Source organism: Somniosus microcephalus, chromosome 3 (assembly GCF_052327205.1).
Source record: "Somniosus microcephalus isolate GS21.2 chromosome 3, FLI_Smic_1.0, whole genome shotgun sequence".
In the NCBI taxonomy this organism is placed as follows: domain Eukaryota; kingdom Metazoa; phylum Chordata; class Chondrichthyes; order Squaliformes; family Somniosidae; genus Somniosus; species Somniosus microcephalus.
In genome coordinates this window covers 368,398,067-368,424,466 of record NC_140989.1, presented here as the reverse complement: position 1 = coordinate 368,424,466, position 26,400 = coordinate 368,398,067, and the positions used below count along the sequence as shown (strand labels likewise).

General features: G+C 48.4%; 1 protein-coding gene across 1 annotated transcript in view; it reads right to left on the bottom strand.

The window, feature by feature from the left end:
• The window catches only part of LOC147122418 (choline transporter-like protein 5), a 248,011-nt gene that overhangs the window by 34,367 nt on the left and 187,244 nt on the right, over nucleotides 1–26,400 (bottom strand). Inside the window, exons 16-20 of the mRNA XM_085983554.1 lie at nucleotides 20,518–20,612; nucleotides 17,899–18,002; nucleotides 15,859–15,932; nucleotides 5,135–5,205; nucleotides 4,172–4,260 (exon numbers count right to left, since the gene is read on the bottom strand). Coding sequence (XP_085839680.1) covers nucleotides 4,172–4,260; nucleotides 5,135–5,205; nucleotides 15,859–15,932; nucleotides 17,899–18,002; nucleotides 20,518–20,612 — 433 coding nt within the window. The remainder of the gene's footprint in view (nucleotides 1–4,171; nucleotides 4,261–5,134; nucleotides 5,206–15,858; nucleotides 15,933–17,898; nucleotides 18,003–20,517; nucleotides 20,613–26,400) is intronic.

The window sequence follows — 26,400 nt, the reverse complement described above, 5'->3', positions numbered from 1 at the left end:
ACAGTGCAGTGCTCCCTCAGTACTGCCCCTCCGACAGTGCAGCACTCCCTCAGTACTGCCCCTCCGACAGTGCAGCTCTCCCTCAGTACTGCTCCTCCGACAGTGCAGCGCTCCCTCAGTACTGCCCCTCCGACAGTGCGGCGCTCCCTCAGTACTGCCCCTCTGACAGTGCGGCGCTCCCTCAGTACTGCCCCTCCGACAGTGCAGCCCTCCCTCAGTACTGCCCCTCCGACAGTGCAGCTCTCCCTCAGAACTGCCCCTCCGACAGTGCGGCGCTCCCTCAGTACTGCCCCTCCGACAGTGCAGCACTCCCTCAGTACTGCCCCTCCGACAGTGCAGCGCTCCCTCAGTACTGCCCCTCCGACAGTGCAGCTGTCCCTCAGTACTGCCCCTCCGACAGTGCAGCTCTCCCTCAGTACTGCCCCTCCGACAGTGCAGCACTCCCTCAGTACTGCTCCTCCGACAGTGCAGCACTCCCTCAGTACTGCCTCTCCGACAGTGCCGCGCTCCCTCAGTACTGCCCCTCCAACAGTGCAGCACTCCCTCAGTACTGCCCCTCTGACATTGCAGCGCTCCCTCAGTACTGCCCCTCCGACAGTGCAGCACTCCCTCAGTACTGCCCCTCCGACAGTGCAGCTCTCCCTCTGTACTGCTCCTCCGACAGTGCAGCACTCCCTCAGTACTGCCCCTCCGACAGTGCAGCACTCCCTCAGTACTGACCCTCTGACAGTGCAGCTCTCCCTCAGTACTGCCCCTCCGACAGTGCCGCGCTCCCTCAGTACCGCCTCTCCCGAGAGTGCTGCCCACTGAAGCACGGTTGACACCTACAAGACTGAATTGTCTGTATATATTCAACATTACATAAAGCAACATTAGAAAACACTTTGAACTCCATAACGTACAGCCAAACATCTTACTGAGGACATTCAGCGAGATACGATTTTAGCCTTGCGCACACTTTCAAGATTCTGAAGAACGTTCGACTCTCATCATTTTATTCCTGGCCAGCAGAGGGCAGTGTCCTACAGAGCAGTTAAAGAGCATTTCATTAACTGAGCATTGAGTACTGTGCATACTTCTGGATTCCATATCACACTTGGAGTACCGTGCGCAGTTCTGGTCTCCATATCACACTTGGAGTACCGTGCACAGTTCTGGTCTCCATATCTCACTTGGAGTACTGTACACAGTTCTGGTCTCCATATCACACTTGGAGCACTGTGCACAGTTCTGTTCTCCATATCACACTTGGAGCACTGCGCACAGTTCTGATCTCCATATCACACTTGGAGTACTGTGCGCAGTTCTGGTCTCCATATCACACTTGGAGTGCTGTGCGCAGTTCTGGTCTCCATATCACACTTGGAGCACTGTGCACAGTTCTGGTCTCCATATCACACTTGGAGTACTGTGCGCAGTTCTGGTCTCCATATCACACTTGGAGCACTGTGCACAGTTCTGGTCTCCATATCACACTTGGAGTACTGTGCACAGTTCTGGTCTCCATATCACACTTGGAGTACTGTGCGCAGTTCTGGTCTCCATATCACACTTGGAGTACTGTGCACAGTTCTGGTCTCCATGTTACACTTGGAGTACTGTGCACAGTTCTGGTCTCCATATCAAAATTGGTGCACTGTGCACAGTTCTGCTGTCCATATCACACTTGGAGCACTGTGCACAGTTCTGTTCTCCATATCACACTTGGAGTACTGTGCACAGTTCTGGTCTCCATATCTCACTTGGAGTACTGTGCACAGTTCTGGTCTCCATATCACACTTGGAGCACTGTGCACAGTTCTGGTCTCCATATCACACTTGGAGTACTGTGCACAGTTCTGGTCTCCATATCTCACTTGGAGCACTGTGCACAGTTCTGGTCTGCATATTGCACTTGGAGTACTGTGCACAGTTCTGGTCTCCATATCACACTTGGAGCACTGTGCACAGTTCTGATCTCCATATCACAGTTGGAGCACTGTGCACAGTTCTGGTCTCCATATCACACTTGGAGTACTGTGCACAGTTCTGGTCTCCAGATCACACTTGGAGTACTGTGCACAGTCCTGGTCTCCATATCTCACTGGGAGCACTGTGCACAGTTCTGGTCTCCATATTATAAAAAGTATATAGAGGTGAAGGTGCAAAACAGGTTTACAAGGACGATACCAGAACTGATGGATTATAACTATCAGGAAAGATTGAACAGGCTGGGGCTCTTCACCTAGCCTTCGCTTTTCAAGAGAGGTGACCTGATAGAGGTCTTTAAAATAATGAAAGAATTGGATAGGGTTTGATAGGTAGAGAAGTTGTTTCCACTTCTTGTAGATACCAAAACTAGAGGCCATAAATATCAGAAAGTCACGAATAAATCCAATGGGGAATTCAGGAGAATCTTCTTTAGCCAGAGAGTGGTGAGAATATGGAACTCGCTACCACAGGGAGTGGTTGAGGCGAATATTATAGATACATTTAAGGGGAAGCTAGATAAACACATGAAGGAGAAAGGAATAGAAAGATCTGCTGATGGGGTGAGATGAAGAGGGTGGGAGGAGGCTCGAGTGGAGCATAAACCCCGGCACGGACCAGTTGGGCCGAATGGCCTGTTTCTGTGCTGTAGACTCGATATAACATTTGTGAAATATTTTTAGCGTGGTCTTCAACCAGACTCTTAGGCCACTTGAGCCTGCTCCATCCAGCCATGATTTGCTCCTTCCCTTCCTACCTGACCTCCGGCAGCTATTCCCACACTCCTTTCTCCGTGTCTGAATTTAGCCTTCATTCACTATTCCTGAACAACTTCAACATGAATTGAAAGGGCAGCAGTCTTTCACTCTGCCAGCGCGTTTCACACTTCATCTAGAGCCATCGTCTGTTTCTTTACCTGTCCTATTACCATCTCGTCTCACCTTGAATATCTCTTAATGTCGCTCCTTTCATCCCCTTCCCCATTTCCCAGCCCCCAAACTGCCTTTTGTTTCATTTCCTGCCTTTCCTCTCAGTTCTGACGAAGGGTTTCGACCCGAAACGTTGACTCTATTTCTCTCTCCACGGATGTTGCCTGACCTGCTGAGTTTTTCCAGCATTTTCTGTTGTTATTTCGGATTTCCAGCATCCGCAGTATTCTGCTATTGATGAATTGAAAGGGATTGCTCCTGATGGCCGAGTGCCGTGCTGTCCACTGTGTCAGCCACCAGCCAGCCACATGTGGCTAATTGGGTATTCCAGATGTGGCCGATTGCATTTTTAATAAGTAAATAAAAAATGAGTAATAGGCAGCAGAGTTGGTCACGTGATCTCAATACTCATTTTCGCTCGGCGTGCGCGTGTGAACTTTAACCTTTTGGAGCGTTTGTTGGTAAAATGCCGAGACCAGAAGCGGAGCGGGTGAGTGTTTTTTTGATCGCGGTAGATCTTTGTTAAATAAATATATACATGTGAAGTACCTTTACCGATTGTGTGTCGGGGGTTTTCTACTAAAGTTAGTGCGTGTGGTTAAAACAGTCTTGCTGGGGCTAGTCAGCAATTTCTATTGGACAACACCGGTCTAGTGGTTGAATGCATTAACCAGTAACAGAAAGAAAGAACTTGCATTTCTATAGCGCCTTTCACAACCTCAGGACGTCCCAAAGCGCTTCACAGCCAATGAAGTACTTTTTTGAAGTGTAGTCACTGTTGGAATGTAGGAAACGCGGCAGCCAATTTGCACACAGCAAGCTCCCACAAACAGCAATGTGATAATGACCAGACAATCGGCTTTCCTTAGTGATGTTGGTTGAGGGATAAATATTGGCCCCATCTACTGTCTCAGATGGACGTAAAAGATCCCACGGCACTATTTCGAAGAGCAGGGAAGTTCTCCCCCAGTGTCCTGGGGCCAATATTTATCCCTCAATCAACATCACTAAAAACAGATTATCTGGTCATTTATCACATTGTTGTTTGTGGGAGCTTGCTGTGCGCTCATTGGCTGCCGTGTTTCCCACATTACAACATTGACTACGCTCCAAGAAAGGACTTCATTGGCTGTAAAGTGCTTCGGGACGTCCTGAGATCGCTGTATAAATGCAAGTCTTTCTTGAGCTGTGGTGCGTTCCCAGCGGTTGCTGTTATAATTCCGGGTTTGCAGCTTCTTCCCAGACACGAAAGAACGAAGTGAGGGATTTCTTACCGCGAGGGGGACCCAGTAATAGTTTAACGACGGGGCTTCGTCTGCGACGATTGTTATCCTGCGCGTGAAGAAGAAGAAGGCCAGAACTCCTAAAGACAAAGAAAGATCCCAATAATTAAATGGGTTTCAAAGGCAGGGAAATATCTGACACAAGCTTACAACAGCAGCAACAATCTGCATTTGTATAGCGTCTTTAACATAGTACAAACGTCCCAGGGCGCTTCACAGGAGCGTAAATCAGACAAAATTTGACAATATAGAGATATTAGGGCAGGTGACCAAAAGCTTGATCACAGAGCCAGGTTTTAAGGAGCGACATTAAAAAAGGAGGGAGAGGAGGAGAGGTTTAGGGAGGGAATTCCAGAGCTTAGGGCCCAGGCAGCTGAAGGCACGGCCGCCAATGGGATGTGCGAGAGGCCAGAATTGGAGGCGCGCAGAGATCTGGGAGGATTGTAGGGACTGGAGGAGGTTACGTTGATTAATCAGTTGATTAATTATGAGGGGTTTTGATGGAGTAAATAAGGAGAAACTGTTTCCAGTGGCAGGAGGGTCAGTAACCAGAGGACACAGAGTGAAGGGAATTGGCAAAAGAACCAGAGGGGAGATGAGGAGAATGTTTTTACGCAGCGAGTTGTTGTGATCTGGAATGCGCTGCCTGAAAGGGCGGTGGAAGCAGATTCAATAGTAACTTTCAAAAGGGAATTGGATCAATACTTGAAGGGAACATATTCACAGGGCTGTGGGGAAAGAGCAAGGAGTGGGACTAATTGGAGAGCTCTTTCAAAGAGCCGGCACAGGCACGATGGGCCGAATGGCCTCTTGCTGTGCTTTAAGATTCCGTGATTCTAAGCAAAGCAACACTTTAACCTCCATTTCTTTGCGAACTGGCGGAATTATTTCGATGTTACGCTGATGGAAGAAGATTAATCGCAGATCAGACTGAGTTATTGTGCAACTACTCACCAACACCTCCAACTATCAGCAGCTTGCCCAGAAACAGCAGGAAATCCGTCACTTTATCCAACACGGCCACCCTGTGGAATAAAACGAAATGCTCGATTAATGAGCAAGAACGAATGTCTCCTTTCCAACTGATCCTTGTCAACTCGACAATACCGAAGACCGTCATAGTGGAGAAAGTCCATGGACAAGCAATACCTTCTCTTTTCAATTCTGGCCTCTTGCGCATCCCCGATTTTAATCGCTCCACCATTGACGGCCGTGCCTTCAGCTGCCTGGGCCCTGAGCTCTGGAATTCCCTCCCAAAACCTCTCCGCCTCTCTCTCCTCCTTTAAGACGCTCCTTAAAACCTTCCTCTTTGGCCCAGCCTTTGGTCATCTGCCCTAATATCTCCTTATGTGGCTCGGTGTCAAATTTTGTCTGATAATCGCTCCTGTGAAACACCTTGGGACGTTTTACTAAATTAAAGGCGCTATATAAATACAAGTTGTTGTTGCTGTACCTGCCCTGGGAGTGTTTGATGGGACAGTGTAGAGGGAGCTTTACTCTGTATCTAACCTGTGCTGTACCTGCCCTGGGAGTGTTTGATGGGACATTGTAGAGGGAGCTTTACTCTGTATCTAACACGTGCTATACCTGCCCTGGGAGTGTGTGATGGGACAGTGTAGAGGGAGCTTTACTCTGTATCTAACACATGCTGTACCTGCCCTGGGAGTGTGTGATGGGACAGTGTAGAGGGAGCTTTACTCTGTATCTAGCACATGCTGTACCTGCCCTGGGAGTGTTTGATGGGACAGTGTAGAGGGAGCTTTACTCTGTATCTAACCCGTGCTGTACCTGCCCTGGGAGTGTTTGATGGGACAGTGTAGAGGGAGCTTTACTCTGTATCTAACACGTGCTATACCTGCCCTGGGAGTGTGTGATGGGACAGTGTAGAGGGAGCTTTACTCTGTATCTAACACATGCTGTACCTGCCCTGGGAGTGTGTGATGGGACAGTGTAGAGGGAGCTTTACTCTGTATCTAACACATGCTGTACCTGCCCTGGGAGTGTGTGATGGGACAGTGTAGAGGGAGCTTTACTCTGTATCGAACCCGTGCTGTACCTGCCCTGGGAGTGTTTGATGGGACAGTGTAGAGGGAGCTTTACTCTGTATCGAACCCGTGCTGTACCTGCCCTGGGAGTGTGTGATGGGACAGTGTAGAGGGAGCTTTACTCTGTATCGAACCCGTGCTGTACTTGCCCTGGGAGTGTTTGACAGTGTAGAGGGAGCTTTACTCTGTATCGAATCCGTGCTGTGTAATGATATCAGCAAATAGTGATGTTATTTGCCTGTTTGATTATGATGCCTTACCAGCATGCTTGCATGTATTGATTACTTATGCCTGACCAGCAGAGGTCATGTGACAGAGACAAGCAGTTTGGTTTAGTTTCAGTTTCGTTCTAGATGGATCACTAGCATGGTGTCTCCTGAAATGCTGTATAAAGAGTTGAACAGACTTTAGATTAAAAGACATTCTCTTTCATAAATGTCTCGTCATTGAACCCACAAAGAAATCAATACATGGTGTCAGAAGTGATTGAAAGAGATGAAGAGGAAAAATCTGAAGTTAAATCAGCTCTCCACAGATTAGCAAGCCAAAAGAGAACATCGTTACTTACCATTGGAGAATAGCTAACGAAGTGAAACATGGAAGGTTTACTCCCATGGGTGAAGCTTCAGTTGACAGGTAATGTGGCTGAAAATTGGAGGAGATTCAAACAACATTTGGAATTGTATTTAGCGGCAAGCGGAGCTGACGAGCAAAGTAATAAAAAGAAATCGTCACTGTTCTTACATGTCGTGGTTGATGAAGCGCTGGAGGTGTATAATAACTTCACATTCGCTGCTGATGGAGACAAAATGAAGCTAGATAAAATAATGGAACAGTTTGAGGCCTACTGCATACCTAAACGTAACGTGACGTTTGAGAGGCACAGATTTTTCACATGTGTACAGAAAACGGGTGAGACTATTGATCAGTATGTGACTGAACTGAGAAACAGAAGCAAATCGTGTGAATTTGGGGGACTGACAGACTCGCTGATAAAAGACAGACTGGTGTGTGGTATTCCAGATAATGGTCTAAAGGAAAGACTGCTAAGAGAGCAAGATCTAGACCTGGGAAAAGCCATAGCACTGTGTAGGGCTACAGAGACTGTGAAGTTGCAGGCAAAGGAGCTGTTCAGTGACAGTAGCTGCAACGTGGATGCAGTGAGAAAGATCGGACACAAACCGTTTAACAAAAAGAGCGCCCATGTGAAAAAAGAGGCGTGGCCAGCGAACGAAAATGAAAGGGACAATTGAAAGACATGTAGTCGATGCGGTACACAGCATCCACCAAAAGAGTGTCCAGCATATGGTAAAAAATGCAATAGTTGCAACAAAAACAACCATTATGCCCGTTGCTGTAAGAACCAAGTGCAACAAAGCAAGGTCCATACAGTAGATGAAAGCGAGATAGAGGTGTTCTATGTAGATTTTGTGTCTGAAAACAAAAAAGAAGAAAGAGACTGGATGTTGACACTAAAAGTGAATGACATACACATTCCATTTAAATTGGATACTGGAGCACAAGTTAATGTGATATCAGGGACTGATTTTAAGAAAATTAGACCCAGACCAAAGATACATGGGATCAAAGTGAAAGTGACAGGATACTCAGGTACTGAGATACCAGTGAAAGGAAGATGCATTGTCAAAGTAACACACAAGGACAGAGAGCACACGCTAGCATTAATCGTGGTGCCAAAGGATGTGCAAGCCATACTAGGTTTAAAAGCCTGTGAGAGACTGAACCTGGTAGAGTCCTCGTTGTGGAAAGCGAAGGAGAGACAGTCTATGATGAACTCATGAAAGAGTACAACGACCTATTTAAGGGTCTAGGCTGCCTGCCAGGAGAACACACGATCAGAGTAGATAAAAGTATGCCAACGGTCATACAGCCATGCAGAAAAGTTCCGTTTGCTCTTCAAAAGCAACTGAAGGCAGAGTTGGACAGGATGGAAAGCCTGAACGTGATTCAGAAGATAGATGAGCCAACTGAGTGGGTGAGTTCACTCGTCGTTGTGGACAAAAAGAATGGAAAGCTCAGAATTTGCCTGGATCCAAGAGATCTAAACAGAGCAATAAAGAGAGAGCACTTCAAGCTTCCTACACGTGAGGAAATCATGTCACAGTTTGCAAATGCAAAGTATTTCAGCAAGTTAGATGCATCATCAGGATTTTGGCAGATGAAATTGGACGAAGCAAGTTCAAGACTGTGCACGTTCAACAGTCCATTTGGCAGATACAGATTCCTAAGGTTACCATTTGGCATTGCCTCAGCTCCTGAAGTGTATCACAAAACTATCCATATGATCTATGAGCATCTGGAGGGAGTTGATACATCAATGGATGACATCATAGTATGGGGAACCACGAGAACTGAGCATGACGAGAGACTGAAAAAAGTGCTGGAAGCAACAAGGAAAACAAACCTGAAGCTGAATAGAGAGAAATGCCAGCTCGGGGTGACAGAACTGACATTCGTGGGAGATATCCTTAGCAGTGAGGGCATCAGACCAGATCCCAGAAAAGTGTCCGCCATTGAGAATATGCCAAAGCCACAATGCAAAAAGGACGTGCAGAGGTTTAATGGAATGATCAACTACATGGGTAAATTCATATCCAACCTCTCAGAAAAGATGGCACCACTGAGAAGACTAACTGAAAAGAACATAGAATGGGAATGGAATCATGAGCATGAGAAGTCATGGAGCGATCTAAAGAAACTGCTCACAGAGGAACCAGTTCTGAGGTTTTATGACCCAGCGAGACCCATCAAGATATCATCAGATGCATCACAGAGTGGGCTCGGTGCCATTCTTCTGCAAAAATATGACTACTGGCAACCTATTGCATATGCATCGCGCTCAATGACAGACGTGGAGACGCGATATGCTCAAATAGAAAAGGAGCTGCTCAGCATCACATACGCCTGTGAAAGATTTCACCAGTTTGTGGCAGGACAAGCAATCAGTGTAGAGACTGACCATAAGCCCTTGATTGCATTGTTCCAAAAGCCACTAAATAGCTGTCCGCTTAGAATACAAAGAATGATGATCAGGCTGCAACGCTATACACTGAATGTTGCGTACACACCGGGTAAGCTGATGTATACAACAGACACGTTGTCCAGAGCTGTTGACCCAAGTGAGCCCGCAAACACCACAATGGATGAAAAAGTGAATGCCTACGTGGACATGATCACAAGTGCACTGCCCATAGCAGATGCAAAAATGGAGCTCATAAAGACTGAGACAAACAAAGATGAAACAATGAGACGACTGAGGAAAAGCACCTTGGGTGGATGGCCCAACATGAAGCAAGACTGCTCACCTGACATGGCAGAGTACTGGAACTGCAGGGCGGAACTATCAGTGGTCGAAGACATCATCTACAAAGGAAGTAAAATAGTTATCCCAAAGAGTCTGAGAAAAGAGATGCTAAAAAAGATCCATGGAGGACATCTGGGAATCGAAAAGTGTAAGAAAAGAGCACGAGAGGTGATGTACTGGCCACGAATCAACCAAGATGTGACAAATGAGGTGTCAAACTGCACAATATGCCTGAAATATCGAGCAAGCAATCCGGTAGAACCACTAAAGCCACACCCAGCACCAGACAGACCTTACCAGAAGGTAGGCGCTGACCTATTCGTATGTCAAGGGAAGGACTATCTTGTAGTCACAGACTATCACTCCCTGTATCCAGAGGTTTGTAGACTGTACACCACCACTGCAGATGCTGTGATAAGATGTATGAAAGCCATATTCTCCAGACATGGCGTGGCAAGCGAGGTCTTCACAGACAACGGACCTCAGTTTTACAATGCAAGTTTCTGCCACTTTGCCAAAGAGTGGGACTTTGTCCACACAACGTCAAGTCCTCACTTTCCACAGTCCAATGGTCTAGTGGAAAAATCGGTCCAGACAGTGAAAAGACTGATGTACAAGGCAAAAGACAGTGGAACTGACTTCTACCAAAGCATGCTTGTATACCGCACAACGCCACTCGAGTGTGGTAAGTCACCAGCCCAACTCCTTATGGGACGTCTGCTAAGGTCAAACCTACCCATCCCAGAGAACCTCCTGAAAACAAAAGAGGGGGAGAAAGTGAGGAAGTTCAAAGAGCAACAGAAAGAAAAGCAAAAGTACTACTATGACAGAGGAACACAAAACCTACCTGAACTCCACACTGGTGACCAAGTAAGGTTCAAAGACAAAACAAACATATGGACTCAGAAGGGAACTGTCCTGAGTGAAGTTCAACCAAGATCATACACCATTCAGGCAGATGAGGGTGCTGTTCTGAGAAGAAATCGTCGAGATCTTCTCATGGGACCAGCCACAGCAGGTCAAGAGACTGATACTGTTGAACAACCTGATCACACAGCTGAGAAACCATCATCTGAGGCAACAACTCAGATTCAAGGACAATCAATCAGAAAATCCTCAAGACACGTGAAGCCTCCTGAGAGACTCATTGAGCAAATTTAAGGACTATTGTTATAGAAGGAAGTAATGTTATCTTATTCTTTCTTCAAGTTCTAGTGTAGTTACATATTTCATGTGAACACACAAAGCAAGGTTAAAAAACCTTGATCATGATAATGATAATGTAGGTTCATTAAGTGTTACCGTTAAAATGCAGATTAATACAAAGAAAACATGTTGTTAGTTAAAAGTAAAATACTTTTGTTTTAAGAAAGGGAGATGTAATGATATCAGCAAATAGTGATGTTATTTGCCTGTTTGATTATGATGCCTTACCAGCATGCTTGCATGTATTGATTACTTATGCCTGACCAGCAGAGGTCATGTGACAGAGACAAGCAGTTTGGTTTAGTTTCAGTTTCGTTCTAGATGGATCACTAGCATGGTGTCTCCTGAAATGCTGTATAAAGAGTTGAACAGACTTTAGATTAAAATACATTCTCTTTCATAAATGTCTCATCATTGAACCCACAAAGAAATCAATACATGCTGTACCTGCCCTGGGAGTGTTTGATGTGACAGCATAAAGGGAGCTTTACTCTGTATCTAACTCGTGCTGTACCTGCCCTGGGAGCCTTTGATGGGACAGTGTAGAGGGAGCTTTACTCTGTATCTAACCCATGCTGTACCTGCCCTGGGAGTGTTTGATGGGACAGTGTAGAGGGAGCTTTACTCTGCATCTAACCCCGTGCTGTACCTGCTCTGGGAGTGTTTGATGGGACAGTGTAGAGGGAGCTTTACTCTGTATCTAACCCGTGCTGTACCTGCCCTGGGAGTGTTTGATGGACAGTGTAGAGGGAGCTTTACTCTGTATCTAATCCGTGCTGTACATGCCCTGGGAGTGTTTGATGGGACAGTGTAGAGGGAGCTTTACTCTGTATCTAACCCATGCTCTACCTGCCCTGGGAGTGTTTGATGGGACAGTGTAGAGGGAGCTTTACTCTGTATCTAACCCATGCTGTACCTGCCCTGGGAGTGTTGCCTGCTCATTTGTTCACCCTTCATATTCCCCCAAACTCTTAATGGCAAATCAATACCCTCGATAGGGTCGATGGGGCAGGAAGTGGGTCTCATGGACAAGATGAGCACGGAGATTTCATGAGGGGAGATCGGAGAGATACTGGAGAAAGATGCAAGTTCAGGGCTTGGGGGGAATTATAGAGGAAGTTTGGCCCAGTGGGCTAGCAGTAGGAAAGGAAGTGGCAGAGGCAGCTGATCGGATCTTCTCAATCTTAGAGACAAAGAAGTTCATGAGCTCCTCACACTTGTTGGAGGTGAGGGTGGAGGAGACAGGGGAGAGGGGTTTCAGAATACGGTTAACAGTGGAGAAAAGAAGCCGGGGTTATCTTGGCATTCCAGAATGATCCTGGAATAGTGAGCAGTTTTGGCAGACGAGAGCAGGACCCGATACCACTTTATGTGGTCCAGCCAGATCTGGCGGTGAATGACTAAACCAGTTGTCCACCATATCTGTTCAAGTCTGCGTCCCTTGGACTTAAGGGAGCGAAGATGAGGGCCATACCAGGGGGAACGGCCAGAGTGAGAGGGAGTTATTGTTTTAATAGAGACTAGGGCATCAAACATGGTGGTGAGGGTGTGGTTGAACAGGTCGGTAGCTGAAGAAATGTCATGGTAAATGGAGAGCCAAAGGCCGGACAGCTGGAATATCATAAGTTCAGTTGTAAGAGAGTTGGGAGAGAGTTTTTTCCAGGGGCGGACACAGAAAGAAGTGGAGTTGGGGGGGCGGGGGGGAGGCTGTGGAAGGGGGATGTGGGTGGAGAGCGATATGAGGAAGTGGTCAGAGATGGCCTTATCTACGATTGACACAGTGGGAGTAGCGGAACAAGGGGGCATCACCTTACAATTAGATCCTAGGCCATTCAGAGGTGATTTCAGGAATCACTTCTTTACACAAATTGTAGTGGAAATCTGGAACTCTCTCCCCCAGAAAGGTATTGAGGCTGGGGGTCAATGAAAAATGTTGAAACTTGTTGGGTAAAGGTATCAAGGGTTACAAATCCAAGGCCGGTAGATGGAGTTAAGATGCAGATCAGTTATGATCTAATTGAATGGTGGAACAGGCTCGAGGGGCTAAAGTCCTCCTCCTAGAACATAAGAAGATAAGAAATAGGAGCAGGAGTAGGCCATTCAGCCCCTCGAGCCTGCTCCGCCATTTAAGGAGATCATGGCTGATCCGATTTTGGCTTCAACTCCACTTTCCTGCCCGCTCCCCGTAACCCTTGACTCCCCTGTTGTTCAAGAATCTGTCTATCTCAGCCTTGAATATATTCAATGACTCAACTTCCACGGCTCTCCGGGGTAGAGAATTCCAAAGATTCACGACTGTCTGAGAGAAGAAATTCCTCCTCATCTCCGTCTTAAATGGAGGGAAAAACCTTGTTGGATGCCAATTGTGAGAGACTGTGGCTTGTTGAATGAGTTGAGCTATTAAGATGGGCTGAATAGCCTCCCTCACCTATCTTTCATTCCACCTTTAGGGCAGGATTTTCATTGGGCCGTGGAGTCGGGATTGGAGGCATGGCGGGGGGGGGATAAAATCCCGAAATCGGGGGTCCCGACCCCTTCCCGCCCCCAACCCGCCTCCATGCCAGTTTCAAAGGAGGCGGGTACCCGCCCCGCACTGGGACCCGCCTACCCGAGGCGGGAAGGGATTAGTGCCAATTAACTGCCTGTTAACAGGTAGTTAACCGGCAGTTTTTAGCCTAATCCCTATTTTTAAGGTTGAAGTGTGGGATTCCCGACGGCTCCAAACCACGCCAAGTTAGAGGAGGCGGGCCGTCGGGTTGAAGGACTTGGAGGGGTCGAGATGTCCGGTGTTTAGGTGAGTGATGTGTGCATGAATGCAAAGGTAAGTGTGTTTGGTGTGTCTAAAGTGATTAAATAAGTTTTACATACCTTTTCTTACCTTTTCAGCCTTCCTTCCTTTAGGTCTCGGGAGTCCCTCATCTCACCGGCACAGAAAGCAGAATGGCTGCGAACTGTCAAAAGTGACAGCCTTCAGCTTTCTGTGCCGGTGAGATTTCTAACTGAGTCTGTGGAGAAGGACTCAGGTTAGAAGTAAGACTGTCAGTGTTTGACAGCTTCAAACAGCTTTCAAACGCTGATATTTCATCGTCAAAACCTCTTGATAGATGAAATTTCAGTCTGTGACGTCACCTGTTGCCGGGTGGCCCTTAATTGGCCTGCTGAGCACGGTGGGTGGGCTCAACAAGGTCAATCAAGTCTAAATCGCGTGGATTGGCCGCATCTCGATGGAGGCGGGACTACAACCCCGAAAGTTGTAGTCCCGCCTCCTTCCCGACTCCTGAGTTAAATTCCTGCCCAAGTGTCAGTTCTTTGAGAAACCTGGATTCCGTTCTCTGAAACTTAGGGTCGTCACAAGCAGAATTAAGGGGGAAGTTAGATGAGAATGTTTTCACACGGGGGTTATTAAAACATGGGACTCTGGACTACAAGGGGAATTTGTGGTGGAGACTCCTACGTAGTTTGAAAGGGAAATGAATATGTATTTGAAAAGGAAAAATATAAAAGGATACAGGAACAACAACTACTTGCATTTATATAGCGCCTTTAACATAGTAAAACGTCCCAAGTCGCTTCACAGGAGCGTAAATCAGACAAAATTTGACACCGAGCCACATAAGGGGATATTAGGACAGGTGACCAAAAGCTTAGTCAAAGAGGTCAGTTTTAAGGAGCATGTTAAAGGAGGAGAGAGAAGTAGAGAGGCGGAGAGGTTTAGGGAGGAAATTCCAGAGCTTGGGGCCCAGGCAGCTGAAGGCACGGCCGCCAATGGTGGAGCGATTAAAATCGGGGATGGACAGGAGGCCGGAATTGGAGGAGCGCAGAGATCTCAGAGGGTTGTGGGACTGGAGGAGGTTACAGAGGTAGGGAGGGGGCAAGGCAATGGGGGGATTCGAACATAAGTATTTTTAATTTGAGGAATAGGGCAGGGACGTGGGATTAGAGTAGATAGCATCAGTTGAAGCTCTAGCACCAGCACAGACATAATGGCCTCATGCTGTGCTGTCATTTTGATGACATGAACTCCCTCCACAAAATCCCTCCCCTGCGCCCCTTGCCATCTGAAGAGTCTTCTCCTCACAATGGTCTTCCGATGCAATTCGCCATCACTCTCTGTGTCTATCGCGTCTTTAAGATGGTAACCCAATGGCCAGTTACATAAATGACACAGAATATGGAGCACAGAAACAGGCCATTCAGCCCAACTGATCCATGCTCCACATGAGTCTCCTCCCACCCCTCTTCATCTCACCCTATCCCCATATCCTTCTATTCCTTTCTCCCTCGTGTGTTTATCCAGCTTCCCCTTAAATACATCTATACTATTCGCCTCAACCACTCCCTGTGGGAGCAAGTTCCACATTCTCACCACTCTCTGGGTAAAGAAGTTTCTCCTGAATTCCCTATTGGATTTATTAGTGACTATCTTATATTGATGGCTCCTAATTTTGCTCGTCTTCACAAGTGGAAACATTCTCTCTCTGGATCTATTCTATCAAAACATTTCATGATTTTAAAGCCCTCGATTAGGTTACCCCAGTTGATCATAGAATCATAGAATGGTTACAGCACAGAAGGAGGCCATTCGACCCATCGAGCCCGTGCCGGCTCTCTACAAGAGAACTTCAGCTAGTCCCACTCCCCCGCCCTTTCCCCGGAGCCCTGCAATTTTTTTTCCTTCAGGTGCTTATCCAATTCACCTTTGAAAGCCACGATTGAGTCGGCCTCCACCTCCCTTTCAGGCAGCGCATTCCAGAACATAACCACTCGCTGCGTAAAAAAGTTTTTCCTCATGTCGCCTTTGGTTCTTTTGCCAATCACCTTAAATCTGTGTCCTCTGGTTTACGGCCCCTAGTTCTGGTCTCTTTAACAAGTGGAAACATCTTCTCTACATCTACCCTATCCAACCCTTTTCATAATCTTGAAGGCCTCGATCAGGTCACCCCTCAGCCTTCTCTTGTCCAGAGAAACGAGCCCCAGCCTGGTCAGTATTTCCTGACAGTTGTAACCACTCAGTCCTGGTATCACCGGTGTAAACCATGATGGTATCCCAATATCCAGTTAGCGGGACAGTAACTGCTTCACGATGCCTTCCTCGCTCTCACCTCACCACGTTCCTCATCAGTAAAAAGAAGGCCTCCTTTGCGGATGTGCAGAAGTTTTTACCATATATGGCGATCTGAAAGACAGAAAGACTTGCATTTCTCCAGCGCATTTCACCACCTCAGGACGTCACAAAGCGCTTTACAGCCACTGAAGTACTTTTCTGAAGTTCAGTCATTGTTGTAATGTGGGAAGCGCAGCAGCTAATTTGTGCACAGCAAGCTTCCACAAACAGCAATGTGATAATGACCAGATCATCTATGTTAGTGATGTTGGTTGAGGGAAAAATATTGGCCCCAGGAAACCGTGCAGAACTCTTCATTGAGATAGTGGCCATGGGATCTTTTACAGCCACCTGAGAGGGCAGATGGGGCCTCGGTTTAACATCTCATTCAAAAGATAGCAACAGTGCAGCACTCCCTCAGTACTGCCCCTCTGACAGTGCAGCACGCCCTCAGTACTGCCCCTCTGACAGTGCAGCACTCCCTCAGCACTGTCCCTCCGACAGTGCAGCACTCCCTCATTACTGCCCCTCTGCCAGTGCAGCGCTCCCTCTGTACTGCTCCTCCAACAGTGCAGTGCTCCCTCTGTACTGCCCCTCCGACAGTGCAGCATTCCCTCAGTACTGCCCCTCCGACAGTGCAGCACTCCCTCATTACTGCCCCTCCGCCAGTGCAGCGCTCCCTCAGTACTGCCCCTCCAACAGTGCAGCGCTCCCTTAGTACTGCCCCTCCGACAGTGCAGCACTCCCTCAGTACTGCCACTCCGACAGTGCAGCACTCCCTCAGTACTGCCCCTCCGACAGTGCAGCGCTCCCTCAGTACTGCCCCTCTGACAGTGCAGCGCTCCCTCAGTACTGCCCCTCCGACAGTGCAGCGCTCCCTCAGTACTGCCCCTCTGACAGTGCAGCACTCCCTCAGCACTGTCCCTCCGACAGTGTAGCACTCCCTCAGTACTGCCCCTCTGACAGTGCAGCACTCCCTCAGTACTATCCCTCCGACGGTGCAGCACTCCCTCAGTACTGCCCCACCGAAAATGTGGCGCTCCCTCAGTACTGCCCCTCCGACAGTGCAGCGCTCCCTCAGTGCTGCCCCTCTGACAGTGCAACACTCCCTCAGTACTGCCCCTCCGAAAATGCGGCGCTCCCTCAGTACTGCCCCTCCGACAATGCAGCTCTCCCTCAGTACTGCCCCTCTGACAGTGCAGCACTCCTTCAGTATCCATTGGCAGGATTGGCACACCAACGTCAGTGTTCTCGCTCAGGCCAACATTCCCAGCATCGAAGATTTGACCACGCTCAATCAGCTCCGATGGACGGGCCACATCGTCCACATGCCCGATACGAGACTCCCAAAACAAGCGCTCTACTCGGAGCTCCGGCACGGCAAGAGAGCCCCAGGTGGGCAGAGGAAACGCTTCAAGGACACCCTCAGAGCCTCCTTGAAAAAGTGTAACATCCCCACCGACACCTGGGAATCCCTGGCCCAAGACCGCACAAAGTGGAGGAGAAGCATCCGGGAAGGCGCCGAACACCTCGAGTCTCTTCGCCGGGAGCAAGCGGAAGCCAAGCGCAGGCAGCACAAGGAGCGCACGTCAACCCGAGCACCCCACCCACCCGCCCCTTCAACCACCGTCTGCCCCACCTGTGACAGAGACTGTAGGTCCCACATTGGACTCATCAGTCACCTGTGAACTCATTTTTAATGTGGAAGCAAGTCATCCTCGGTTCCGAGGGACTGCCTAAGAAGAAGAAGAGCTCCCTCAGTACTGCGCGGGGAGTGTCAGCCTAGATTATGGGCTCAAGTCTCTTGAGTGGAGTTTGAAACCACAACCTACTGAGTCAGAGGTGAGAGTGCTCACAACTGAGCCAAGGCTGACTCCCAAAGTGCTTTTCAGCCAATGAAGTACTTTTGAAGTGTCGTCACTGTTGTAATGTAAGAAACGCGGCAGCCTCTAAACACATGACACGGGCAACGTTGATTACAGATAGGACAATGTCAGGGAGATCCTCAAGCAGTGACGCAGTGGGCAGAGTGACTCACCATTATATAAGCATTTCTGTTAAGAAATTTGATGAATTTTTCCAAACACCAGAAGCAACATTTCAGACAGCAAAACAGGAACTTGGCAAACTTGTTCTGTGCACCTGCAGGTAAAGCAACAGAAACGACATCAATCTACAATAGCACGGCAATATAACATCTTACAGCACAGAAGAAGGTCGTTCAGCCCATCATGCTTAGGAAGGATGTATTGGCCTTGGAGGGAGTGCAGCGTAGGTTTACCAGAACGATACCCGGACTCCAAGGGTTAAGTTACGAGGAGAGATTACACAAATTAGTGCTGTATTCCCCGGAATTTAGAAGGTTAAGGGGCGATCTGATCGAAGTTTTCAGGATAGTAAGGGGAACAGATAGGGTAGATAGAGAGGAACTATTTCTGCTGGTTGGGGATTCTAGGACTAGGGGGCATAGACTAAAAATTAGAGCCAGACCTTTCAGGAGTGAAATTAGGAAACACTTCTACACACAGAGGGTGGTAGAAGTTTGGAACTCTCTTCAGCAAACAGCAATTGATGCTAGGTCAATTGTTTATTTTAAATCTGAGATTGACAGCTTTCCGTTAACCAAAGGTATTAAGGGATATGGGCCAAAGGCGGGAGTGAGGTCGCAGATCAGGCATGATCTCATTGAATGGCGGAACAGGCTCGAGGGGCTGAATGGCCTCCTCCTATTCCTATGTTGCTATGTTTCTTGTGCTGGCTCTTTGAAAGAGCTCTCCAATTAGTCCCACTCCTCTACTCTTTCCCCACAACCTGCAAAATTTCCCTTTCCCAGTATTTCTCCAATTCCCTTTTGAAAGTTACTACTGAATCTGCTTCCACCGCCCTTTCAGGCAGCGCATTCCAGATCACAACAACTCGCTGCGTAAAAACATTCTCCTCATCTCCCCTCTGGTTCTTTTGCCAATTCCCTTCACTCTGTGTCCTCTGGTTACCGACCCTCCTGCCACTGGAAACAGTTTCTCTTGATTTACTCGATCAAAACCCCTCATTGTCTTCACACATTCCCTGCCCATTTTTCCTCACTATTAATATGAAAGCTATGGTGTGGAGATGCCGGAGTTGGACTGGGGTGGACTTCACCTGAAGAAGGAGCAGCGCTCCGAAAGCTTGTGATTTCAAATAAAGCTGTTGGACTATAACCTGGTGTTGTGTGACTTCTTAAATATGAAAGCTGCCTATTCAAACCTGTCAGAATGTAATTAATGCGCCCTCCACAATGAAGATGCTATAGCACCATTACTGGTGGGAGTATGTAATTACAGCGTGACAGGTTGACACAGGGAGTTTCCATTATAAAAAGTGGAGAGATGAATTTCTAATGGGAATATAAAAATAAGGACCAAATGTATGAATATAAAATGGGGACTGAGCTACATCTGCAGACCAGTGGAAACTCAATTAACCCCTTGACTTTAACCCCTCTTCACCTACAGATTGGTCTTGACTCCAAGGGAGATCGACCAGCATTGCAAAATTTGTGGCCCTATTGTAAATGTATTTGATTACATAGAATTACATTAATGGGCCAGAACTTCGGGTCCCCACGGGTGAGTACGCACTGGGTACTCACGCGTAGGCCCAACGAAAGTGCCGGTTTCGTGCATGCACTGCACATGCGCGGGAAACCGGAACTTCTGTTCCCTTAAAGGAAGGGGTTCACAGGTCGAACACGTGCGCCGGAGAGGCAGCGCGTACGCATCGAACTTACCTTTTTTTTGCAGGTTTCTCCGGGAGGGTAAGTCTCCAGGAGCTACGCTTGTAAAAAGCAGTCACAAGGCCTGCTTTTAACAAGGTAAGTGGTGAATTAAGTAAAATTAAAACATTTTTTCCACAGGTTTATTATTTTTAAATACTTTAAAGAAAGCTAAGTTTATTTTTAGCCCCGTTAGAAACTGTAATTAATTTTTTCAAAAATTTAAATTATTGTTTAAAATAGTTATTTTATGTAATTTATAGTTATTTTAAAAATGTGATTTTTAAAAATTTATTTGAAGTTTTAGTTATGTTTTGGGGCTGAATTGTATTCATAGATTTGACAGGTCTTCCTGTCAAATCTATGAATAGAGATTCCCTGCTACCATTGGCTCTCCATGGCCCACGTGATCCCAGGGGACGCTTTGAACTAACTGCGCCCCGGGATACGCAAGCACTGCGCGCCGGCAGTTGGAGCAGGCCCAGGATCGGAATCCCACGGGGGCCCCACAGCTCAACGGCCGGCGCGCTAGGTAAGTGCAGGTCGGAGGCTTGCACCCGCGGGAAGCCCCCGACCCGAATTTCTGGGCCAAATTGTATTTACAGCACAGAAACAGGCCATTCGGCCCAACCGGTCCATGCCGGTGTTTATGCTCCACACCAGCCTCCTCCCACCCCTCTTCATCTCACCCCATCACCATATCCTTCTATTCCTTTCTCCCTCGTGTGTTTATCCAGCTTCCCCTTAAATGTATCTGTGCTATTCACCTCAACCACTCCCTGTGGTAGCGAGTTCCACATTCTCACCACTCTCTGGGTAAAGAAGTTTCTCCCGAATTCCCTACTGGATTTCCCAGCTGGCATTCCATAACTAGGATCAAATGAGAGTTTATCGAGGACTCACCTTTAAGTTTATTATCCATGTATTCTAAAATAATTCTTATGAGCTGGATGATGGCAAGAAGTAAGGAGCCGAATGCCAGTGAACCCGTGTGGTACCTGAAACAATGAAACAGGGTCAGAATAATTGCTAAGACCAAGATTTTCATTGTCCTTCTATCCTCACTATCTCTAACTCTTCCCAGAATCTTAAAAGTGTAGAGCTCTTTCCTCGCCTTGGTTTTTCCTCCCTCCTACAATCCTCAGGCCCAAGGTTGGTGTCACCTAATCACCACTCCCTGATTTACCTCGTCTCTTTTACTCCTTTCAGCCTGTGGTGTATCCGTTATCCGGGGCCTTGGCCCCAGGCCCTTGGCCCTGTCCCTTCATCTGTGGCTTCATCCCTTGTCCTGGGCCTTGACCCTTCAGCCTGGGCCTTGATCCTACATCCTGGCTCTTGATCCTTCACCCTTGGCCTTGTCCCCTCATCCTCGGCCTTGGTCCTTCATCCTGGGCCTTGACTCTTCACCTTGGTTTCTCAGTCTTTAATAAAGGTCCTTTACCTGTAAAATGTCTCAGTAAATTCGCCACCTACTGAACCTTGTAACCAAAAACTGTTGCTCCCTTTTATAGAAAAAGGATTGACTTATGAGTATTTCTCTGCTGTCCCAACCAAAATTGGGCCTATAAATTCTGGTGGGGAGGGTGGGGCCTGGGCTCCTGTCCAATTTCCCTCATGCTTGTTGATGTGCCTTCAATAACTCAAAGACAAGGAGTTTAAAGGATTCAACTAAGGCTTTTAATCACTAAGAACATTGCAGCATTACAGGTCTTCCCACATCGGGTTCGTCTGGTAGGAATGACTCATACAGCTCTTGAGACCTTTATATGGCCAAAGACAGGGGCGTAGCCAATACACACAATAGGAACAAAAGGGGGCGGTTCACACAATACAAGCAGGTAAAACACACAGGTAAAACACATGGGCTGATGAAGGCATATATTTCATCACACTTGTCCCTGTTACTGTCACTCCCAAGGATCACCTGGGAGAAGAGGGTGGTAAGCCCTGGCTAGCACTGGGCTTCATAAATAGAGGCATGGAGTACAAAAGCAAGGAAGTTATGATAAACCTATATAAAACACTGGTCTGACCTCAACTGGAGTATTGTGTCCAATTCTGGGCACTGCACTTTAGGAAGGATGTGAAGGCCTTAGAGAGGGTGCAGAAGAGATTTACAAGAATGGTTCCAGGGATGAGGGACTTCAGTTACGTGGATAGACTGGAGAAGCTGGGGTTGTTCTCCTTGGAGCAGAGAAGGTTGAGAGGAGATTTGATAGAGGTGTTCAAAATCAGAGGGGTCCAGACAGAGTAGATAGAGAGAAACTGTTCCCATTGGCGGAATGGTCGAGAACCAGAGGACACAGATTTAAGGTGATTGGCAGAAGAATCAAAGGCGACACGAGGAACAACTTTTTTATGCAGCGAGTGGTTAAGATCTAGAATGCACTGCCTAAAAGGGTGGTGGAGGCAGACTCAATTGTGGCTTTCAAAAGGGAATTGGATAAGTACCTGAAGGAAAAAAATTTGCAGGGCTACGGGGAAAGGGCGGGGGAGTGGGACTAGCTGAAGTGTTCTTGCAAAGAGCTGGCACGGGCTCGATGGGCCGAATGGCCTCCTTCTGTGCTGTAACCATTCTATGATTCTATGGTAATGGGGTTAAAAAATGCTCAAATGAAGGGTCAGGACCTAGGGTGAAGGGGCAAGGCCCAAGGTGATGTGGAAACCAGACCTAGTAGAGGTCTCCTCTTCCTGCATTTTGACCAAATGGACTCATCTTCTGTTTAGATCTCCATCTTGACTGAGGCCTAAAACCTATCTTTGCCTTCTCCTCTTCGGGGCGCCTTTAAATGTCCGACCATCTCTTCTGGTGCAGTCGTGGTGATCCCGCTGCTACACCGCTGGGATTTTCCTGCCTCGCCACGGCAAGCTCACTCTTAATGGCAGGGGTCCTGATCGGCATCTGTACTGACCCCCAACCCAGGAAAATGGATCAGGATTGGAGGGCCCCTGCCACGACAGGCCATAATCTCTGGGGCACGCAGTATAGCTTTGTATTTCTTTATACACTATTCTTCTGTCAAAAGCTTACAAAAGGTAATTTTAACTGACATGATTAGAAGCAACCTGTATTTATGTAGCGCCTTTAATTTAGTAAAACATCCCAAGGAGCTTCACAGGAGTGTAAATGAGACAAAAATTTGACACCGAGCCACATAGGACAGGTGACCAAAGAGGTAGGTTTTAAGGAGCATCTTAAAGGAGGAGAGGCGGAGAGGTTCAGGGAGGGAATTCCAGAGCTTAGAATCATAGAATGATACAGCATAGAAGGAGGCCATTTGGTCCATCGTGCCTGTGCCGGCTCTTTGAAACAGCTCTCCAATTAGTCCCACTCCTCTACTCTTTCCCCAGAGCCCTGCAAATTTTTCCCTTTCAAGTATTTCTCCAATTCCCTTTTGAAAGTTGCTATTGAATCTGCTTCCACCGCCCTTTCAGGCAGCGCGTTCCAGATCACAACAACTCGCTGTAAAAACATTCTCCTCATCTCCCCTCTGGTTCTTTTGCCAATTCCCTTCACTCTGTGTCCTCTGGTTACCGACCCTCCTGCCACTGGAAACAGTTTCTCCTGATTTACTCGATCAAAGCCATTCATGATTTTGAACACCTCTATTAAATCTCCTCTTAACCTTCTCTACTCTAAGGAGCTGAAAGCGAGTCAGGTGCCCGGGGGGTAGGGCGGGTTGTAGAGCCAAGGCAGCTGAAGGCACAGCCGCCAATGGTGGAGCGATGAAAATCGGGGATGCTCAAGAGGCTAGAATTGGAGGAGCGCAGAGATCTCGGAGGATTGCGGAGCTGGAGGAGGTTACAGAGTTAGGGAGGGGGTGAGGAGGCCATGGAGGGATTTGAAAACAAGGATGAGAATTGTAAAATCGAGGCGTTGCTTAACCGGGAGCCAATGTAGGTCAGCGAGCACAGGGGGTGATGGGTGAACGGGACTGGGTGCGAGTTAGGACACGGGGCAGTGAGCACAGGGGGTGATGGGTGAACGGGACTTGGTGCGAGTTAGGACACGGGGCAGTGAGCACAGGGGGTGATGGGTGAACGGGACTGGGTGTGAGTTAGGACACGGGGCAGTGAGCACAGGGGGTGATGGGTGAACGGGACTGGGTGCGAGTTGGGACACGGGGCAGTGAGCACAGGGGGTGATGGGTGAACGGGACTTGGTGTGAGTTGGGACACGGGGGTGATGGGTGAACGGGACTGGGTGTGAGTTAGGACACGGGGCAGTGAGAACAGGGGGGTGATGGGTGAACGGGACTCGGTGCGAGTTGGGACACGGGGCAGTGAGCACAGGGGGTGATGGGTGAACGGGACTGGGTGTGAGTTGGGACACGGGGCAGTGAGCACAGGGGGTGATGGGTGAACGGGACTGGGTGTGAGTTAGGACACGGGGCAGTGAACACAGGAGGCGATGGGTGAACGGGACTCGGTGCGAGTTAGGACACGGGGCAGTGAGCACAGGGGGTGATGGGTGAACGGGACTGGGTGTGAGTTAGGACACGGGGCAGTGAGTACAGGAGGCGATGGGTGAACGGGACTGGGTGTGAGTTGGGACACGGGGCAGTGAGCACAGGGGTGATGGGTGAACGGGACTGGGTGTGAGTTAGGACACGGGGCAGTGAGCACAGGGGGTGATGGGTGAACGGGACTGGGTGCGAGTTGGGACACGGGGCAGTGAGCACAGGGGGTGAGGGGTGAACGGGACTGGGTGTGAGTTGGGACACGGGGCAGTGAGCACAGGGGGTGATGGGTGAACGGGACTCGGTGCGAGTTAGGACACGGGGCAGTGAGCACAGGGGGTGAGGGGTGAACGGGACTCGGTGTGAGTTGGGACACGGGGCAGTGAGCACAGGGGGTGATGGGTGAACGGGACTGGGTGTGAGTTAGGACACGGGGCAGTGAGCACAGGGGGTGAGGGGTGAACGGGACTGGGTGTGAGTTAGGACACGGGGCAGTGAGCACAGGGGGTGATGGGTGAACGGGACTGGGTGTGAGTTGGGACACGGGGCAGTGAGCACAGGGGGTGATGGGTGAACGGGACTCGGTGCGAGTTGGGACACGGGGCACTGAGCACAGGGAGTGATGGGTGAACGGGACTGGGTGTCAGTTAGGACACGGGGCAGTGAGCACAGGGGGTGATGGGTGAACGGGACTGGGTGTCAGTTAGGACACGGGGCAGTGAGCACAGGGGGTGATGGGTGAACGGGACTGGGTGTCAGTTAGGACACGGGGCAGTGAGCACAGGGGGTGATGGGTGAACGGGACTCGGTGCGAGTTGGGACACGGGCAGCCGAGTTTTGGATCACCTCAAGTTCACTACCCCATGAAATGTTGCAGGAAAGTGTCAGATTTGATTTTGTAAAAGCGACTTAGAGAAAGTAAGAAGAGGAAGGGATTCTCCTGCAGTGAAACTCCATTGCTGTCGGGGGTTGGAACTCGGTTGCCAACTCTGGTTGGTCGTATTCCTGGAGGTTTTAATCCTGTGACTCCCCACCTCCAACTGACCCGCTCGCTCAAACATCCCTTTCTCCACCTTCTCCAATATTTTTATAATTAATAAACGAAAGTCTTCAAAGAAAATGAAAAAGAAAAAATATTTTTGAAATGCCCCCAATGGTTTTTCTCCCGGGTGTTCACCGGCGGCCATGTCCTGGAGATCAGTCTTCAATTCCTGGACACTCCGGGACAACCCTGGAGGTGTTGGCAACCCTCGGGAGAATATACGTATACGTTTCTGAGAGGGCTTGACAGGGTAGATGCAGGGAGGATGTTTCCCCCTGTCTGGGGAGTCGAGAACCAGGGGTCACAGTCTCAGGATAAGGGGTCGGCCATTTAGGACTGAGATGAGAAATTTCTTCACTCGGAGGGTGGTGAATCTTTGGAACTCTCTACCCCAGAGGGCTGTGGAGGCTCAGTCGTTGAGTATATTCAAGGCCGAGATCGATAGATTTTTAAGGGAATCAAAGGATATGGGGGTCGGGCAGGAAAGTGGAGCTACATAGAATTACATCAAATATACAGCACAGAAACAGGCCCAACCAGTGTTTATGCTCCACTCGAGCCTCCCCCCACCTTTCCTCATCTCAACAGATCCTTCTATTCCTTTTTCCCTCATATGCTTATCTACCTTCCCTTTAAATGCATCTATACTATTCGCCTCCACCACTCCCTGTGGGAGCGAGTTCCACATTCTCACCACTCTCTGGGTAAAGATGTTTCTTCTGAATTACCTACTGGGTTTCTTGGTGACTATCTTATATTGATGGCCTCTAGTTTTGCTCTTCCCCACAAGTGGAAAAACTCTTTCTGTATCCACTCTATCAAAACATTTCATGATTTTAAAGCCCTCGATTAGGTTACCCCAGTTGATTGTAGAATCATAGAATGGTTACAGCACAGAAGGAGGCCATTCGGCCCATCGAGCCCGTGCCGGCTCTCTGCAAGAGCACTTCAGCTAGTCCCACTCCCCCGCCCTTTCCCCGGAGCCCTGCTAATTTTTTTCCTTCAGGTCCTTATCCAACTCCCTTTTGAAAGCCACGATTGAATCTGCCTCCACCACCCTTTCAGGCAGCGCATTCCAGATCCTAACCACTCGCTGAGTAAAAAGTTTTTCCTCATGTCGCCTTTGGTTCTTCTGCCAATCACCTTAAATCTGTGTCCTCTGGTTCTCGACCCTTCTGCCAATGGGAACAGTTTCTCTTTATCTACTCTGTCCAGACCCATCATGATTTTGAACACCTTTATCAAATCTCCTCTCAACCTTCCCTGCTCTAAGGAGAACAACCC